The sequence below is a fragment of the Lissotriton vulgaris genome, chromosome 7 (genome assembly GCF_964263255.1).
Source record: "Lissotriton vulgaris chromosome 7, aLisVul1.2, whole genome shotgun sequence".
Classification (NCBI taxonomy): domain Eukaryota; kingdom Metazoa; phylum Chordata; class Amphibia; order Caudata; family Salamandridae; genus Lissotriton; species Lissotriton vulgaris.
The window spans coordinates 1,730,317,411-1,730,339,087 of record NC_141695.1 but is presented as its reverse complement, the minus strand read 5'-3'; the positions used below and the strand labels follow the sequence as shown (position 1 = coordinate 1,730,339,087).

At 42.1% G+C, this 21,677-nt stretch overlaps 1 protein-coding gene across 1 annotated transcript in view; it reads left to right on the top strand.

Moving 5' to 3' along the window:
* LOC147706481 (alpha-2-macroglobulin-like protein 1) overlaps positions 1-21,677 on the top strand; it is a 690,635-nt gene that overhangs the window by 322,959 nt on the left and 345,999 nt on the right. Inside the window, exon 11 of the mRNA XM_086929617.1 lies at positions 9,406-9,518. Within this exon, the coding sequence (XP_086785743.1) occupies positions 9,406-9,518 (113 nt within the window). The remainder of the gene's footprint in view (positions 1-9,405; positions 9,519-21,677) is intronic.

The following is a 21,677-nucleotide window of genomic DNA, read 5'->3' as shown; positions in this document are numbered from 1 at the left end:
ATTGTGAGTGATTTAGACCTCAATAGATGCTGTTCTTGAATCTACTTCATATCCCACACGCTGTTCAAACTGGGATACCTTGTGACTGTACTAGACTTTTTAGTAATGGTAGTTACTGATTGGCACATATTAGTGACTTTTATAATTGTTGTTAGATAGCATCTTGACCAATTTATATTTGTTTTATTGTGGTATTTATTGGAAGAGGTTTTATATTATTTGGTTCACTAAAGATAGTATAAGCCTCCATGTGTATTTGGTTACATCTGTGGATATTACTATAGCACTTTATCTCTCCAACTCCTGGCTTATTGGCATTTGCACATCTGCTCGCAGTGTGCTGTCGTAATATAAATGCCTCAGCGCAGGCTGGTATAATTAAGCACTTGCACACCCTCGCAAGAGCGGCTGGCACACGGGCACTCTATCCCCCCAGTTCCTACCCCAGCATATTTTGCACACTCTTTTTATAGTTTGCGGACGCATTACAGGTAACCATCTGTACACTCCTGTAATAGCGGTTGGCACTTTACCCCCATAGGTTCTACCCTAGCATATTTTGCACATTCCCGCTACAGTGTGCTGACGTATTATAAGCAACCACTTGTACATTTCCGCAATTAGCGGTTGGCACATAGACACTTTACCCTTTAAATCCCTATCCCGGCATAATTTGCTCATTCTTCCCTTACCAATACAAGCAATTCCTTGTACATTCCGGTATCTAGCTGCTGGCACTTTGGCACTTTACCACCTTAGCCACAACCCCAGCATAATTTGCACAGTCCTGTACCATGTTCTGATATAATGTAAGTACTTCTTATATAACCCTGTACCTTGCTGTTGAATTATTTCTCCTTTTACCCTGCAATATCCCAGTGTATCTCACAAAGTACCTCTGCAGTGTGTTGTTGCTGTATTAGCATATTTCCTTTTTGGGGTATGATATAGTATTATTCCCACATCATGGGAAAAAGAAAGAATGCTTCCTCCTCTAGTACTAATACAGAAATTGGAGGTCGAGGTGGACAACAATCACTGATGACATATCTAAAAGGGGCCATGGGAGCTATTGAGGAACAAATAATATCTGTAGAGGAGACACTATCACAGGGTAGACTATCCCTACCTGTAGATTTAAGTTGCAGGGGGAGAAGCTCCACAAAGTCAAGGTGAGATTGTTAATGCAGGGGTAACCAAGACGGGCGCAATAATGGGTGTGTCTTGGATATTTTGGATCACATTGAGGTAACAGACTCCGAACAGGAGATAGAGCCCCCACCTAAAATAGCGTATTAAACCAAGGTAATAATGATGTGACCAAAGATGGGAATATAAATTTGGCCAAAAATAGAAAAACTCCAGGGAGAAAAAGGAAAGCCATTAATAAGTCTGTCAAGTTAACTCGGAATAAGAAACAGACGGGAGATGGGCTTGAAAAAAACGGATACCCTTTAGAGGAATATAGAAAAGATTTGGTTAATATCACAAAAACCTTAGATAAATTGTATTCCTTTCTAAAAGGCTCAATGGAAAATCTTCTTGAAAAAGTGGTGGCCATTGAGACTCAATTAAAAAGTGACAACCATTTGAGGCACAATGCCAGTAACACTTATTTACCGGTACATGGCAGCTCTACGCAGCCATTGAATCCGGTAATCTCACATGTGAATGGCCTTACAAAGAATGATGTCCAGACAAAGTCGGATAATACCATTAATAGTAATACCATGGCAAATCAAGCCACCCCGAGACAGACCCTGGATTCGCAAAAATCCAAAGGACAAGATGCGAGCCAAAGAATAGAGAGGCCTACGCCTAAGATCCATAGAAACAATGGCAGCCATCTTGATCTGCCTCCGGCTGCTTCACCTTATGTTATTGTAATAGCAAATGTCCCGCCCCTACCGGAAGAAGCTCATGAATCATGGGAAACTCTGCGTAATAAATCACTCTCATGGCTAGGGGATAAAACTGCCTTGGGTGAAGCTCTATTCACAAATTTTAAAATGTCCCGCCGTGTCAGCTGGGTAGGCAATAGAGGGAAAATGGTGGCTGGTGACTTGGATGGGGGCTGCATTGTTCTAACATTTGGAGATCCCAGACTCCTTCATGTATTATTGACCAGGATAGCTAAAATTCACATAAATGAGAGAGAAGTGTGTGTACTCCCTCTAGGTTTTTTCTATAAACCCCAAAGTTTGGAAGGACAGTCTATATACCCGGTGCAGAACTATAGAGCAAGGTGGAATCCTTTTAATGTGGCTGTACAAAAAATATACACACCATTATTATCGTTGGGGAACGTGGATTGAGCATTACCTGAAGACCCAAGTAGGGGCAGGAAGGATCATATGCCAACAAATTGTACGGTTTCGGAGAATAGGTTAGATAAAAGGTTACCGTATTTTCCGGCATATAAGACGACTTTTTAACCCCTTAAAATGTTCTGGAAAGTCGGGGGTCGTCTTATACGCCGGGTACCAAATTTGACGGTATGTTTTCATGCGTTTTTATATAGCGTGGACTTCACCCGAAGGTGTCAGACCGCTTCTCAATAGGAAATGGTGCAGCTTAACTTTAACAGAAGACCGATGCTGTTTTTTCTGTGGCAAGAGACAGTATTTTCAGTTGCCACATGGTGATGTCCACCTGTGCATGAGCATTCGCAAACTTGTGCCAGGTACATAATATGAGGCCATGTTGTTTGCAGAAGTTCTGGACGAATAACGCAAGTCTCTGGAAGCCTTATTATTGGTCCTCAATAGCATTAAGTATTCTGGGAAACTATGTGCTCCTAGCTTGTTTCCTTTTTCACTGATGTAATAAAGTTCAATCGACAGTATGTAAGAAGAGCATGTGCCTCATTTACCTGTCCGCACAATGTGTGTACAATGAAATATGACAGATTAGAATTAAACCTTGTACATAATGCCAGTGGCAACACACATCTGAATTTAAGCTTATATACACATCCTGCGTTGGGCTGCGCTGGAAGTGGGGGTAGTCTTATACGGCGAGTATAGCACGAAACCTACATTTTATCAACAAAAGTAGGGGGTCGTCTTATACGCCGGGTCGTCTTATACGCCGGAAAATACGGTAATAGCCACGTCTATAGTACAATACGAGGTGGATGACCCCATGGATAGCTGTTTAATGACTGACCCTCAGTCTCTTTACAAACAAGGAAGGGCAGAACTAGAAACTGTAAGTTATGCAATGGAACAATCGGATAAAAGTATCCCTAATGATATCATAAATATTGCAAACCTAAAATCACTTGATAGGCCTCAATCATCAGGGAATCAACATTGCAATTTAGTGTTTTGTAATATAGCGGAGTTGGCCGCAAAGATATATGACCCAGCATGGCTGAAGGTTGTGGATGATCACCTGATAATCTGCTTACAAGAGACTTGGCAGATCAGTGAGCTCCATATGGAGGGTTTTCAGACTTATCATACCCCAGCTTTTCCTAGTAAAGCTGGCAGATCTAAAGGTGGCCTATGGATTTATATTTCAAATCTGTTAATTATGGAGCAAGTAACGTTTGTAAGAACTAATGATTTTTAGCAGATTGTGGAGCTACAAGGGAAAGAAGTTGGCTGTTTGATAATTGTCAATTTTTAAAATAATGTTCCAAAAAATATGATTCTGAGTGTCCTGAACCAATTACAAAGGGATCTAAGGAAACTCCAAGAGAGTTCTAAAGGGGAACCGTGCTGTATCTGGAGTGGGGATTTTAATTGTTATCTGTGTAGGCACTACCAGAATGGAATATGCGGGTTGGGGGAAATAGACGATGCTGCACCACATTTTACACATTCAGTTGTGGGAGATATGCTGAATGAAATTATGTCCGAATTGAATCTAGACTTTGCTAATGAATTATGTATCCTGCAGTAGCTTTTAAGCCCACTTATATAGGGAGAGGTTGTAACACGACAATTGATTTTGTTTTGTTTTCAAAAAATAAGAAATGTACAAAGTTTTTAACATATGTGACACTCTGCAATGCGTTGAGTGATCACTATCCCATTAGTGTCTCTCTCTCATTCGAGAATGGCATTCGTCATAGAATGGGTGAAGTGGGTTTCATATAATCAGGAACTCAGTTTGTCGAGCAGAAATGGATATACACTAAAATGACAGAAGGTGGATCCCACCGCGTTTTTGGGGCAGCTTGTACACAAAACACAAGAGGATTTCAATGTGTGCCTAGCGGTGGAAAATAAAGGAGCTGACGCGATAAAAGCATTCTTGAACATCTCAGCTAAGATTAAGGAAATTCTTACGGCTAAACAAAAGATGAGATTGTGCAAAAAATGGGGGGGGGGGTTTGATAATGAATGCGGTAAAGCACATAAGAATCTAACAATAGCCTTGAAAAAGCTACCCAGGAATAGAGAAGAGATAAGGAAAGCTAGACCACTTTATAAATAGGCCCAAAAGAACAGAAATTATAAATTAAAAGAGGAAGTTTGGTTAGATCTACACGAGTATTGTCTAAAGAAAGATAATGTTAAGTTTTGGAAGATAGTGAATTCTCCACTACAGCTGAAGTTTAAAGTCCAGACGGGTTTCGAAGCTCACGCTTCTTCCTCATGGGACGGCAATGCAAAAAGTGACGAAAACCTGCAGCCATTATTAATCCATCGCGCATGCGCTCCCTGGTGACCGGCATGCTCACCAAGGAGTGCATGCGTCACTTTTTGCATTGCCGTCCCATGAGGACGAAGCGTGAGCTTCGAAATGCATCAGGACTTTAAACTTCAGCTGTAGTGCCCAGCTGTCCTAATAAACAACGTTTGAAACTTGCTACCTTCTGGAGTACATCTCTGAGATCCGAGGCAAGAAATAAAAACAAATTATGGCACCATAACTTGGGTCAGCTCAACTTAATCTACAATTAAAAGCTTCACCATCATCACAGCACTTCAATAGGCAAAATGATGAAAAAGCCAAAAACATTCAATACTTTGATAACGGACATGGACAACAAAGGTGCATTATGGGACATTGAGTCCCTGCCGATCCGCTATCTCTGCCCAATGTGGGATGTGCTGTCCTGTAATTGGTTGAAGCTGCACCAATGAAGCGTGAGTAACAATTTTAAAGAATGGTAGCTGAGCAGAATTGGCAAATGGTTTTAGCACTGAGGAAGGTGGAATACCGAAATGCATTTGCAACAATAAACCATTTTTTCAAAGATCCCTGAGTGTGCTCCGTATGTTTTGGAGTTGTTGTGTAACAAGACGGAGTCACCTACCATGACGGAAGCAACCACTGCAGTGTTCGGCCACCTGGTGAACGGTGTTGTGGAATATATATATATATATATATATATATATATATATATATATATATATATATATATATATATATATATATATATATATATATATATATATATATATATATATATATATATATATATATATATATGTATATATATGTATATATATATATATATATATATATATATATATATATATATATATATATATATATATATATATACATATACATATATATATATATATCTCGCCACGCAGCGAGATGTAACGAGTCCAAGACGGCGAGCATCCAGCTTGTTGGGAGATGATCGTATACTTCTCCCTAGCTCCATTATCACCACGTTGCCTGGCTGGCGAGGGGTCTCCAGGACAGGGCCGTTGCATGATGAATGAAAACCCCGAACTTGCACGCTATATGCGAGTAGGCATCACTGGCAGGACTACAAACACCACAAGGCACTGCGCTCATCCAGGGACGTGCCCTGAGCATAAAAGAAGGGTGTTTCCTGCCTCTACCCTGCAAAATGCATTCGTCCTCCTCTGAAGAAGAAGGCAGCCGCCTTCGAAACGCGTCAGGACATTAAGACGAAGCAGGATAATTTATATGAACCCTGTTCCCGGTTTCCAGCTATCGAGCGACCTGTTATGAATAAAAGCCTTGCCTGGAAGCCCCGTGAGTGTGGTGGTGTTTTCACTCGAGCTCCCACATTTTGGAAGGTACCATCGCCTTCCTTGCTGCACCCGCCTGAGAAGAGTGATCGGCGCCTTGATGGGAATTGAGCGTCGCAGCTGTACTGCATTACGCCGAGCACCGCCACGCAGCGAGATGTAACGAGTCCAAGACGGCGAGCATCCAGATTGTGGGGAGATGATCATATACTTCTCCCTAGCTCCATTATCACCACGTTGCCTGGCTGGCGAGGGGTTTCCAGGACAGGGCCCTTGCATGACGAATGAAAACCCCGAACTTGCACGCTATATGCGAGTAGGCATCACTGGCAGGGTTACAAACACCACAAGGCACTGCGCTCATCCAGGGACGTGCCCTGAACATAAAAGAAGGGTGTTTCCTGCCTCTACCCTGCAAAATGCATTCGTCCTCCTCTGAAGAAGAAGGCAGCCGCCTTCGAAACGCGTCAGGACATTAAGACGAAGCAGGATAATTTATATGAACCTTGTTCCTGGTTTCCAGCTATCGAGCGACCTGTTATGAATAAAAGTCTTGCCTGGAAGCCCCGTGAGTGTGGCGGTGTTTTCACTCGAGCTCCCACATTTTGGAAGGTCCCATCACCTTCCTTGCTGCACCCGCCTGAGAAGAGTGATCGGCGCCTTGATGGAAATTGAGCGTCGCAGCTGTACTGCATTACGCCGAGCACTGCCACGCAGCGAGATGTAATGAGTCCAAGACGGCGAGCATCCAGCTTGTGGGGAGATGATCATATACTTCTCCCTAGCTCCATTATCACCACGTTGCCTGGCTGGCGAGGGGTCTCCAGGACAGGGCCGTTGCATGACGAATGAAAACCCCGAACTTGCACGCTATATGCGAGTAGGCATCACTGGCAGGACTACAAACACCACAAGGCACTGCGCTCATCCAGGGACTTGCCCTGAACATAAAAGAAGGGTGTTTCCTGCCTCTACCCTGCAAAATGCATTCGTCCTCCTCTGAAGAAGAAGGCAGCCGCCTTCGAAACGCGTCAGGACATTAAGACGAAGCAGCATAATTTATATGAACCTTGTTCCCGGTTTCCAGCTATCGAGCGACCTGTTATGAATAAAAGCCTTACCTGGAAGCCCCGTGAGTGTGGTGGTGTTTTCACTCGAGCTCCCACATTTTGGAAGGTCCCATCACCTTCCTTGCTGCACCCGCCTGAGAAGAGTGATCGGCGCCTTGATGGGAATTGAGCGTCGCAGCTGTACTGCATTACGCCGAGCACCGCCACGCAGCGAGATGTAACGAGTCCAAGACGGCGAGCATCCAGCTTGTGGGGAGATGATCATATACTTCTCCCTAGCTCCATTATCACCACGTTGCCTGGCTGGCGAGGGGCCTCCAGGACAGGGCCGTTGCATGACGAATGAAAACCCCGAACTTGCACGCTATATGCGAGTAGGCATCACTGGCAGGACTACAACCACCACAAGGCACTGCGCTCATCCAGGGACATGCCCTGAACGTAAAAAAGGGTCTTTCCCGCCTCTACCCTGCAAAATGCATTCGTCCTCCTCTGAAGAAGAAGGCAGCCACCTTCGAAACGCGTCAGGACATTAAGACGAAGCAGGATAATTTATATGAACCTTGTTCCCGGTTTCCAGCCATCGAGCGACCTGTTATGAATAAAAGCCTTGCCTGGAAGCCCCGTGAGTGTGGTGGTGCTTTCACTCGAGCTCCCACATTTTGGAAGGTACCATCGCTTCCTTGCTGCACCCGCCTATATATATATATCCAAGCTCCAAAGTTTTCCAGTAGCAATGAGCCGCACTCGAACACAGGTGAAGACAAACGTCTTTATTTGAGGCATGAACAATGTCCCATTTCCCGATACCATTAAACAGCTTGTCCGCCGCTTGACGCGTTTACAGGCATAGGATTTAGAGCAAAGCCCGATTCCTGAGGCTCATTTGGGGGCCCGTAAATGTCATCCAACAGTAATAAGTGGAACCATCTGCGGTATCAATTTCCCGGGACTACAGTCTCCAGAATGCCCCGAAGCCTCATTAGAGCAGCTCATTCAGGGCGTGGACATTGGCATTCTTTAAAGACTGTGACCGGAATGCACACAATCTTTGCCACAAGGGAGCCTTTGAAAAGAAGGGAGTGACCTTCCAAATGCCTCAGGTTGCAGGGGGTTCAGGGGTCCTTTGGACACACCTGCACCCTTGAAATTATTCTCAATTTGCGATTAGCAAATTGCGAATCGCAAACAGAGAATCAATTCCCATTCCTTCCTATGGGCCAGGAGACCCATAGAAATGAATGAGAAAGTATTCCTTAATTGTGAATTCACAATTTGCGAATTCGCAATTAAAGAATATCAAGAAATCGCTAAAAAATTGCGATTTTCTTGATACATACCAATTAGCGATTCTGAAATAGCGATTTCTTAAAAATCGCTATTCCAGAATCGCTAATTTGTATCTTGATACATATGGCCCTAAATGACTACTTGATGTTCTGATCCATACAGGTGAATCTCTGAAAGATCCAATTCTGATAAAGAAATTAGTTACCTGTATATGCAGCTCTCCAGCATTCATAGATTCACATCTAATCGATCTCCTTCTGGAGAGAGCCTTGCTAGCTATTTGGTTACATCCAACACTGTTTTAATGGGAGTTCTGAACTAAGAGGCCCGTGGGTGTGCCGTGCACAGCCATTTAATTTGTTGACTGAAGGGCTGTTTCAAATTATGTGAATCCGCTACTAAATAAACACGGTTGTTGGGCCTCTGGCGATTGCTTGACTCTGTTTATTTAAAGGTACTGGGTGATACCGAGCCTGATGACAGTGAATGATTCAAGCATATTAATCTATGAAGAATATATGAGGTTACAATGCAAACAATTACAACGCATGCTTTTACAACGCAGTTTTTACATCGCAACTACCATTACATTGCATGATTTTACTACGCATTTTTAAAAACTACCATAACAACGTATACCATTACAATGCATATCATTACAACGCATTTTAGAGCAACAGTAGGGTAAGTGTTGGATAGTCTAGGGGTAACAATTACTATTCCCACTCCAGTGAGTGCAACAGTAGGGTAAGTGTTGGATCCTGTAGGGGTAAATCTCAATTACTTACCTTATAATGTGTTGTAATGGCATGCATTGTACTGGTATGTGTTGTAATTGCATGCATTGCAGTGACATGCATTGTAATGCATGCGTTGTAATGGCATGCGATATAAATGCAGTTGCGTTGTAACAGTTGCATTGTAAAAGCAGTGCAATGTAATGGCTGTGCTGTCATGGATGTTTGGCACCAATGAAAAATACCAAGTTGGAAAACCAAAGTTACAGGTAAGTAGCTAGTTTATATTCTTCCACAAGTTTCATCCTCCTTCTTACTCCTGGTTTGTTTTAACTTTAGGTGAGGTTTACTTCACAGTCAACGTTGAAGCTGTGGGACTCAACGGGTCGCAGGTGATCGCCCTGCCTGAGAGAGGACGCAAGGACACCCTGGTCAAGTCTGTGCTCGTCCTGGTCAGTGGGGTTTTTACCGCACTAAGGGTATCCGATGTGCAGAAGTGTAACAGAGAGAGTGGGTGGTTGATAAGTTTGGAGCGAGCAACCACAGAGTGTACTGAGTGAAAGCCATTTGCTGCTGAATGCGAAGTGATCATACATGGAAAGTGCAACTGGTCCACACATTAGCGGTGAGGACGAACATAGCTGGGATGAGTGTACAAATAAGGGTACATAGTATTGCGAATGTGAGATGAGGGTTAGTTGTGGTGCATGAATAAGGACTCAGTGAAGTTGAGTGGTGGGGAGGGTTTTTTTTAAAATTTGGATTAATGTTTGAACACGTCTGAGTGTATATGCCAATGTGTATGAGAATCTATTAGTGGTATGGAGGTGCTCTTAGTTTTATATATATGTCCCTTAAATTGTGGGCAAACTTGTAAGTCAATATACATTTTTCTTCTCTTTATATATTTTTGTGCATGCAAATATATTCATGTGTGCCTATGTATTTGTTATTGTTTGAACATTTCTTTGTTTTTAAGGAGGGTGTTTATTAGTTCAAAAATGCATGGGCTCATATATGGTGCATATGGATTTTTAATACACATGGTGATTCGTGCAGCAAATGCATTGGTTCATTTATTAACCATATGGGATGTGCCTGTGTGCCTTCTACACCACGTCACCTTTATTATATTGGTTTGCATGTAGGGTTGCCACCTATTTACTGGCACAGCTGGTGTTTTAATGGCATGGCAACTAAAAACTTTAAACAAATCAGCAACACCTGGCATTTGTTTTTCACCTTTTGAAATGTAGCCTTGCAACCACAGAGACAAATACAATGCTTTGAAACTCTTTAAGAGTTGTCTAAACCCTCCCCAAATGGTTATCAAACCTTTAGTGGCAGAATTACAATGCTAAAAAAGAACACCAAGGATTTTACAACAAATCATTCTACAGTCACTGCTCTAGAGCTTTTAAGAATTTGAAAACATGAAGGAATTGTTGGTATGTTTCTTTTAATAATGTGGAGAACCTATGTGCATGCATTTTGCTGGCAATCTGTAACACTGGGTATGGTATGAATACCTTGGTCAATGCACAGTTAAACTATTTGCCCACATACCAGCACGTTAATTTATATGAGAAACCATAAGGTTTTAGTAGTGTAGTGTTTAAACAAAACATTAAGAGTTATATTTCCGAAATACTTATTTATATCAATAGCACACTGCCTTTGTCTGGGTTGTGACCAGCTGTATCTAATGATAATGAGTTTTTAAAAATCGGCCTACAGTTAAACTGTGTCCTGTAATTGACAACAACTCAGTGTCAAGGTAAGTAAACATAGGTAAGAACAGATTTACTTTTCATACGCTGCGTGCACGTATCTTTAAAAGGTATGCCATCAAGGTAAGCAGACAAAGATTTAAAGTAGAGCAAATCTGTACTTAACATGGTGATACATTCGTAGCCGATAATCTAGACACCGTATTATTGCAGGAAATTAATAAAACCCCTTTAAAAATCACCATTATTTTACTTTCTGCTTTTAAATCTCATTGTTTGCATTGCCTTTTATGGTTTGATGCAAAAATGTAATCTTCAGGTAAAAATCTAGTAGAACAAGGTGCTTGACGGACACATCAAGATGCGATACGTCATCCATGTAGATGGTGATTGTAATTCTACTGACCCTTATTACCTCTGTCATTCCATTCTCATGGTTGTAATAATTGTGCTTGCAGGTTCTCCACTAGCGTAAAGTCCTCCATTGGAAGCTTTAATGCACATCAGTGGGTTATATGTTACCACACAACACTATAGGGCCCTGTTTAGTGTTTGGCGGGTCGTCTTCGTATCACTGGTGCAACACCACCTTTGCCACCCTTATTATTATTGAGGCATCAAGGCATTATAGTAGCAATGCCTTGATGCCTCAGCAGGAGACCTGCCTTAACTTATTTTATTTATAAAGAAAGAACCCCAAACAGGGGACTTTGTTTGGAAATAATATAACAGAGGTCCCCTATGAGTTAGATGTTTTTCCACAATGCATGATGAACATAGTTTGGTCTTTTTCTGTCTAGTTGGCTTGATTGACATGGACAGATTAGAAGCCATTGAGAATCACTTGGTCACCGCAAAGGTTTTGCCAGCAACAGAACCAACAGTGACTACTCAGTCCAAAAAACTGCATTTCCCTGACCTCTTAATGACACCAAGAGGAGGACAGACAGGGTATCCATCTGGTTGTTGTAGTTGTATTGGTATTACCTCATGTAAATGATACTCTAACATATTCCCTCAAACTATTTAGATTCTCCTTGAGTAGTTGGCGGATCTCCCCATACACTCTAACCAGCCTTTCTGAAAAGAGCCCACCATGCCAATTTTAGGTACACAACTTTTAAGTTGTTTCTCATAAAAATATCTAACAATGCTGTCATTAAATAATACGTGGGACTCTCAGAAACGTTAAACTATGTATTCTCTTGGAAGTTTGGAAGTGAGTTAAATGGTGTGTTTAGTCTTAGCACCTCTAGTCTTAAGGATGTAGAGGTTCAATTTCATGGTTACCTATATTGTGGTAAGGATGTCACCTCCATGCCATGTCAGCGGTGGGGAAAAAACCCTATTGATGGCATCAGGGTATTTTCTTTTTTTCTTCCTCTGAGTACGTGGGTATCACAAGGGTCTTGGCCAAGCCAAAGATAACAAAGTCAATGCATCCTCAGCACTGCGACACCAACATTAAGGAAATCATAAAAAGAACATTTTTGACCTTGAATAGCCGGTCATGGCTTCGACAGCTCCAAGAGCTATAATGTTTCTCCAAAGGCACAAACGTAATCAAAAGCGTAATTATTGAAAAGAAGACTTACCCTTTTCGCCAGTTTAACAGTACCTCTACTGAAGCGATTTGTAATGGAGAATCTGGTAGGACCAAAATCACGGAGTAAGAATCCATCCACTGGACCACAAGCAGATGAAGTAGATGGCTGACACCAGCACTGGGACCAACTACCCCACAATCAGAGATGCTAACAGCCTTCCTTCTTCTGGGGTGATTTTGTGGACAAATTATTTCCTCAAGCAACCCCTTGGGAGGGAGAAAGCCAGTGAGGTGCAAGTTACATGTTTTGAGGGTTTTATAATGCACTTCAAGCTATCCAACATAAGGATCTTTCAAGTCACAAGTTGTTCTGTGACCAGTTATGAAGCACTTTATAGGTTACAGTATTAAGATAAAAGTTTAAAGTGATCTTTATGTCCCCAATTGGATGCCTTTGATGAAGACAGCCTGCGATGAACCCAGCTCTTGTCACCCTGTCTGTCACCTGACATATGTGAAATCAATATATAAAGGAAAAAAGTGGTCTCTATGGGGGAAATCTAAGCCTCAACTTCTGTGGCAACCATGCAAAAACCATCACTATATTGTTAACTCTGGAATCAAATCAAGATATATTTAATTAGTGTTAAAACTATACATTTAAAGATAATAATTAAAGAGCCAAATCTCATTTCTTTAAAGTAACATGTTGCTTCGAAACCAGGTTCTCCAAAGAATATTAAGGCACAAAGGTGAAAAGGGTGAATTGAAAGTGTGCAAGTGGTATACAGAAAGCATAAATACAAGTTACTGATATGGATACATTTGTTGTTACATGTGTCAGAAAGTCATAATCCCAATTAAATTAAAAGACAGTCGACTATTACAATTGTTGATGTTTCGACCACTTTGAAAATTATTTATATAAGAATCGGGATAGGAAAGATTTAATAAAAGCACAAAAAAACAAAGTAATGACTAGTCCAAATAAATCAAGTAACGATGTGGGGGATAATTCATGAACATACCACCAGTCTGCCTAACCAGAACCAGGGCCAGTGCTCTGCTGAAAGAGATACATTTAGAATACATTGAAAGCACATACATACTCTAGGGTACACTATGGTATGGGGTACCCCTGTAATTGGCAAGACCTACCCTGTCAGACCCTAGTAAATAAAAGGGCAGGGGGATTGAAACTACCTAGACATCCCTAGTCCACAATAGGGCATGGCAGTTTAAAGGCCAGCAGCTTTTTCTGCACTTGCATGTGTGCCCTGCTGAAGCCTGAGGTCAGTTTAAAAGCAGCCCTGGGTGGCAGGACTGCTTTAAAAAAGTAAAATGTGCCTAAACTTGACTTTGGTGTTGGGGCACCTACAAATGGATAACATTCAATGTTTTGGCATATTAGGAACCCCCAGGGCCTCCCCAAGGTGTCCCAGGGGTGGGGGGCGTCCGGTATTTATAAGGTGGACACTTATAAAAAGAGTTTTATATGCCCTGGGTTAAGTGAAATTTCACATTTCACTCCGACTTTGTGATAAAGTGTTGCCCAAATTCGACTTTGATGCTAGGAGCACTGTGGAGCACTGTGGAGGGAGAATCTGCAATATTTCTACAGATTCAGCGTCCATGGAAATTAACCATCCTAGGGGTGTGTTTAACCAGCTCTTAACTCCCTGCTGGAAAATCAGCCATTATGAATTTGGAGGATTTGGTGCACTCTGGGACAAAATAATGCCACATTCTACAGGATGTGGTCATAACCTTTGGGAGTTACCCTACCCCCATTGGTCAAGAGTGACCTCCTGCTTGACCCAAAGAACTTAGAATAAGTATGTGAGAGGGGCAGAGTCTCTCAGAGCTGCTGCTTGAAACTTAAGAAATCAATGCGTCGTACAATGCCGAGAAGTTTGATGTTCAATTTCTAAGGCCTATGCAAAACTAGAGGGACCCCCTCAAAAAGTTACTTCAAGGTCAGGGAAAAGAGGGGAACAAAGCAAAACACACTACAAAACTTCCCTCACAACCTATATTTCTTTCCTTGCAATTCACATAGAATTCAAAAGTAGGCCAGTCCAATAAAGGTACTCTCAATACATCATTATTATTTATGACTTTGTTTATTCCTTTTTCATTATTATTTATTCATTTTTAACATGTTTCTTTTAAATATCAAAGTTAATATCAATTTACAAAACATACACATTAAATATCTTCAACATATTCAATTACATTTCATAACATAATGTACACCCCAGGTAAAAGAACACACAACCACAAAAAGGCACTCACTCATACAGTCACACTAATTCAGACAACAGCCATACTGCATTCATTAGCTCACAAGGACTTTGGAAAGTTGGAGATATCAGAATGGCATTGATCTCCTTTGACCAACAATATCAACTGCAATAAGCAGGATCTAGATGTCAGTGGTCAATATCAATGGTTGACGCGTTTCGGTGGCACAGGTAGAAAATGGACACCACCTTCATCAGGACCCTCAATAGAACCAACCAAAGTGACAACACCCAGAGAGTACTGTCAAAGATCTATTTCTAATTAACTAAGTAGTTGACGCAACCCTTTGATATTGGTAACAAGCACCAGGATCCATTGTATCCAGGATCACTGCTCCTCCTCACCAGAACAAATATGTTTATTTCACCCCGATTCTATTCTTTTTGTCACTCGCTCTGCCGTTCAAAAAAGGTCAAGCTTTCCGTTGTCAACGCCTTATGGATATGTTTGTCAACGCCTTGTGAATATATTTAATCCATTAAAAAAATATGTCTGTAAATCTACGGCAGCCGTCTGGGAGTACGAGTCAGCAAGGAGTGCGTGTCCTGCCCTCTGAAGACTGCACCATCTGGAACTACAGCCCAGTGCACTACCTTGTTATAAAAGAACCAAGATTCCTTAACCTGGAGAACTACCAGTGGATTTGTAAGGGTTTTGTCCAAGTGGATTGTGGGAACTGAAGTCATCAACTTTCAAGGACCATCTTGGAGTGAGTTTGAGACACTTTAGGACCCTTTGGGGAACTTCAGGAAGAAGTTCCAAAGTTTGGAGAACTTTGAAGCAACTTTGGAAAAAGCTACGTAAGGAGACAGACTCAACCTGGCCAGCCAAGCTGCCTGCTTTCAACTGCGAGCCGGCCTGCCGTCCAGGATCATCCCACTGAAAAGCTCCATAGGTCTGACTTCAGAGTTTGACTGGGAGTATGCGAAATCCGAGGCCAGCGAACCCTCACCGAATCTGGCCTATTGTAGAGCATTGAGGGACCCTGCGAGAAAAAGCTCCAGAAAGTTTCTAAGTCCGAAGGTAAGATCTGTAACTGAGACCTACCGCGAGGGGTAGCCAGTCAGGGCTCCATCACAGTCAGTCTGAAACTTTGACTTTGAGCTGGTCTATCGTGACCAGATATCCCAATATGGTGCTATAGGTTTCTAAGTGCTATATAATGCTAAATCTTTGAAAATTCATATCTCCGGTTCCCTACATTGGATTTTTGTTAAGTTCGTGTCATTTTAAAGATAAAAAGTATTTCCTATTTTTTTTAATTGGTGTTGGATTTCTATTATGCACTGTGTCTTTATTATTTACTGAATTGGTGTTTTTAAATGCCTTACATACCGGTCTTTGAAGTTAAGCCTGCCTGCTCGCTGCCAAGCTACCAAGGGTTGAGCATGGGAATTATTTTCTAAGACCTATTCTGAGCTCTATAGAGTGTTTGTGGCCTTATTGCTAGTGGCAGACCTACATTTGTCCCTGCCAATAAACGACTTTCCAACACAGAGGAATAGTAAACACCTCACCTTGCCTTCTGCGGCATGACTTACAATTTTGTCATGTGAGGTCTGGTGTAAAGTAGTGCATGAGTCAGAAGTTACTCTCCTTCCAATCTTTGTGATGGTTGCGCACAGATCACATAAGTTGTTGCGGACATAGTAGGGTGCTGACAATTTCCCAAAGAATGCCCGGAGTGGGCGTACAGTGGTCTGGCCCATTAGGGTTAACTATGCCTACTTAAACATTTGGCAGATAAAGGGGGATGCCAGGCAGGTGACTGTTTGCCTTCAGGGCCCGCTTCCTCTGATTTGCTGTGAAAGTTAAGAGTGCAGCATCACTACTAATTTGCAGTAACGTATTACAAGTAATAGAGACTTAATTTTTATATTATTGATAACATTAGCCAAAACATGAAAAATGACATTGTCAAACACCAAATGTATGTACCCATGATATTGTGCCAGAATATCATGGCCGAAATATTATCTGACTAAATATTGTATCCTAAATATAGTGTACCAAACAATTTCCACACTGGTGTTAAAAAATAGAAAATCTAAACCAAATGAAGAATATTTTTTAAGCTACTTAAATGTAGCCACAATTTTTTTGTAACACAATATTAAGGTAACAGTATTCTGATATACAACCTTTGCAGCGAACACATTGAATAGCTGCTCTGTGATCTCCAGTTTGAAATGGGCAAAGCTTAAAGTTGTCTGTGGTCATTGATTGGCATTCTACCAGGAATCTTAGGATACATGTAACAGTAAAGATCACCTGCATGGGCCAGTTTGTTTATTAGTGATCTATTTTGTTGATATGCTGACACTCCCAACAAGCCAGCTGGTACACAATTGGAAATGCAGTGCTGCATTACCAAAGACCCCGCCGAACACACCAAACAAACCGCCATCAAATCAGCCATCAGCGAGTACCACCTACGCATCAAAGACACATACAAGACTCCCTCACAGACTGTATCGAAACAAGTGCCACCCACACTAAGGAACTCTTCAAAATCCTCAGAGAATTCTCCTGCCTGGCTGCCACTGAGAACACTGGCCACCCTTGCAAAGAACTCTGCAACACATTGTCAGACTACTTCCACAGCAAAATAGCCACCATCTAATACAACTTTGGCCCTCAACCCACTGACCTCAACAACCTCTACTCTCCAACTGACACCATCCACCCAATCACTGCTTGGCCCCCACTCACCACACAGACCACAGCAGCTATCATGCCTTCCATCCACTCCGAAGCACCCATGGACCCCTGCCCCCATCGTTTGTTCAACCTCGGACCGAAGAAATCAGCGCCAAACTCACCAGCCTCCTCAACCCTTGTTATCATCATTGTGGCCTTTCCCACCAAATGGAAACAAACCAAGGTCAGACCTCTACTGAAGAAACCAACGGCCAACCCCAGCAAACTCAAAGATTACTGCCCCATCTTGCTGCTCCCGTTCCCCACCATAGTTCAGCTCACCGAATAAGTAAAACAACCGCAAAGGTGCACCACAAAGGACAAAAAAATATATATAAGTGCAAGTGGTATTTAGCACAAGAAAGAAATATTTCTCAGAGATATGTTGATAATCTTCTGGTAATCTTTATTTTCAGTTTTCAGTACAACATACAGCCGACGCGTTTCGTCCCAAGCTGGGACTTCTTCAGGGCTGTCGGTAAAAAACATATGCATTCCATCAATTTAAATATACAAAAGTTAACATATATTCGAACATTATGTACAATAATAAACCATTTAAAACACTACAAGATAGACATGGAGCTTGTGCATACATGATTAAAAGTATAAGCCCACAAAAGATCTATAGACATGTGCCTATATGTGTATTAAGGGATATGTACAGATATATATACATTATGTACAGTTGGACGGAAAGAATCCTTGGGCTATTTACATTTGGAGCGAAAAGTTGGTGAGCATGTGCAAGGGGTATAACGTGTTTGCTAAGCCAGTGTTTATACAAAAGATTTTTAAGGCAGACAGAAGAACGAGAAAAGAGACAGGAGGTAGGAGCACAGATACGCGTTCCTTACGTTTTTCCTAACGATCCCGTGATTTTGGCGACTTTAACAAACTTTATAAGGGCTTGACCAAAAATATTTTCCTTGCCCACAAGATTATACACCACCGCGATACCTGCACTCATAACACATTCCCCACTCAATATCACACATAGGGACATAGGCTAACATGGCCGCCGCACTCTCCCCGGCTTTCCATTTTCCACAAAATTGCAAACCCCACCCTATTTTACATGCATCTCTTACTAACATACCCTTCTAGAAATTCTATAGGCACATGTCTATAGATCTTTTGTGGGCTTATACTTTTAATCATGTATGCACAAGCTCCATGTCTATCTTGTAGTGTTTTAAATGGTTTATTATTGTACATAATGTTCGAATATATGTTAACTTTTGTATATTTAAATTGATGGAATGCATATGTTTTTTACCGACAGCCCTGAAGAAGTCCCAGCTTGGGACGAAACGCGTCGGCTGTATGTTGTACTGAAAACTGAAAATAAAGATTACCAGAAGATTATCAACATATCTCTGAGAAATATTTCTTTCTTGTGCTAAATACCACTTGCACTTATATATATTTTTTTGTCCTTTGTGGTGCACCTTTGCGGTTGTTTTACTTGTACTCTGATTCCCTAGGGAATAGGCACAGTAACGATGGGTGCCAGCCAGTGTGCACACAATTCCCTTTATTAATTTAAGGGCCACGTGATATTACGGGGAGAAAGGTAGTCAGGTGCTGACATTAGGAAGGGTCCATCGTTCAATTTCTGTTTCTCAGCTCACCGAATACCTAGAAAAAACAACCTAAGTCAGCGGCCAATCGAACAACAGCACTGACACTGCTGTGATAACCATCGCAAATGACATCAAATCCATATCAACAGAGGTGAAGCAGCAGCCTTAAACCTCCTCGACCTTTCAGTAGCATTCTATACTGTATCACATGACACCCTCATTGACAGAATCAACCACATTGGCATACAGGAGTAAGCCCTAAAAACGATTACATCCTTCCTCACAGGTTGAACTCAGACAATCCGTTTACTACCCTTCACCTCGGAACCCAAAAGCATCATCTGCACCATACCCCAAGGATCATCCCTCAGCCCCACCCGTTCAACACCTACATGAAACCCCACGCTGACATCCTCAGAACCCACGGACTCAACATATTTTCATATGCAGACAACACCCAACTCATCCTCTAGCTCACGGATGACCCTTCCACCACGGGACAATCTTCCACCATTATGCACTGACCATGATCGCCGACTGGATGAGGACCAACTGCCTGAAACTGAACACCGACAAGACAGAGGTGCTGATCTTCGGGAACAACACCTCAACGTGGGACGGCTCCTGGTGGCTCAAGGAGCTTTGACCCTCACCAATAGACCGCAACCTCGGAATCATCCTTGACAGAAAACTCACATGAAAGTGCAAAGTCAACACAGTCGCCTCCTCCTGCTTCCACACCCTCTGCACGCTTCAGAAAATCTTCGGATGGATACCCATCAAAACCAGAAAGACTGTCACCCAGGCCCTCGCCACCGGCCAACTAAAATACAGAAACACGTTCTACACAGGCATCAACACCCAACTCCTCCAGATACTTCAGACCATACAGAACGCAGCAGCCCACCTTGTCCTCAACCTCCCTAAACTGACCCACATCACCCCCTCTACCTCAGGAAACTCCATTGGCTCAACGTCCAGAAGAGATGCTATGTTGGGATTCTTATACACTCTTGCAAGCCCCTACAAGACCATGGATCAGCATAAATCAACCCCCGTCTCAGATTCCACCACACCGCCAGACAACTACGCTCCACCACCCTGATCATTGCCCATGCGCCACGCATCCGCCGAAGGTACAGAGGAGGATGTTCCTTCTCCTGCCACGCCACCAAGGAAGGACCCACCCCTCAACCAACTACTGATGGATAATTCTAAAGATTTTAGGGAATGCCTTGGTGTTAGGTGGTAACTGTGAAACTATTGAGATTTGTGGGGAAAATGTTACATCCTCTATTAAAATATTTTTTACTGCCGGAGAATCAGTAAACTGAGTTACTGCCACTCTACGGGTAGTATGAATTTGCTTGGTCAGCAGATTCTCCAGTGGCAGAAAATTCCTCAGCTAAAGGACTTCCCACTATTATTTGATGGACAGACCCTCTAGCATTATTTGCATGGCAAAACCTTGTTTGTCCAGCCTTGAGATTCCATCAATCTGTGAGACTCAAATGAAATCTTCGACAAAAGAGAGAAGAAAAGTTAAGAAAAACTGATTTTAATGCTCATTTTAATGTGTTTATTGGGATCAGAATACAGATGAAACCATTGTTAATTTCAGTTATACCGCAATTTGAATACTAAAATGTTGAAATAAGATGTATTTAGGGTGATAAAGCAATAGATAATTCCCAATTAAAATGATTTGGAAACCAATTTAGTGTGGTCAAAAACTGAAAAATGCATTGTCTGCCTCTAAGTTTGCATTTGATATCGGTTCCCAGGACATTATTTCTGAAAAGATGATCAGGAATGTATTTCAAAACAAAAACTAAGAATCAGTTGTTAAAGTACTTATAATATTTGTTGCAGTGACCAATTTCAGGTAGGCAGATGTGTATTGGCAATGTGCACTCCTGTCACTCAGTATAACTTATGTGTACAAGTGCTCCATGTACAAGGCACATCCCATATGCTTTGTTTGTAAAAAAAAAAAGTAAAGTAGTTGCTAGGTGAAATGTAATGGTTGACGTATGAGGAAATTCACTTTTATCTTGTTTAATCCCTCATGAATCATATTATACTTTTCAATGAATTTCTTTGATTCCATCTTGTTCATGTGGGAGGACAACCTCCGGCTCTGCCTTTAGGCCAGTACGCGGAGGAGTGGTAAGTGGAGGTACATGGAGGAGCTATGTGTTTAGTGTGGCCATTTGCTGTTGTAAATCTAGGCAAGGAATGCTTTGCTGCTTTGTTTGTGATTTAACTGTGTATTGGTCATGGATTGCAGATATGACCAGAACAAGGTAGGGTAAGGAAATGTTTGAAAACAATGATCAGTCCTCACTCCACAGAGGCAAAACTATCACAACAGCCTGTACACACTATACAAAGCACACTCTGTACTGTGCATGAGTAAATGCCCCCACTTAACAAAGCAAAAGACACACAAATGATGGACGGAATGCAGAACTAATCAAAACATTCACCCCAAGTCAAGGGATCTTGGTTAAATCTATTGTTCTTTTGCTCGCCATGCCGCCCCAGGATAGACCCAGCCATATGCAAATCAGTCTTGACCTTGTGCCTCATGGGAACAATCCAGCCTCAAACTGCCAGGCCAGGTCCTCCCTGAATCAGAAACAAGTATTCTAGGACTGGTTTCGGGGGTTCACCCCTCATTAGCCAGGCTAGGTTGAATCCAGTGGCACAGTGAGCCCGGGACCCACGTCTGGGAATACCCGG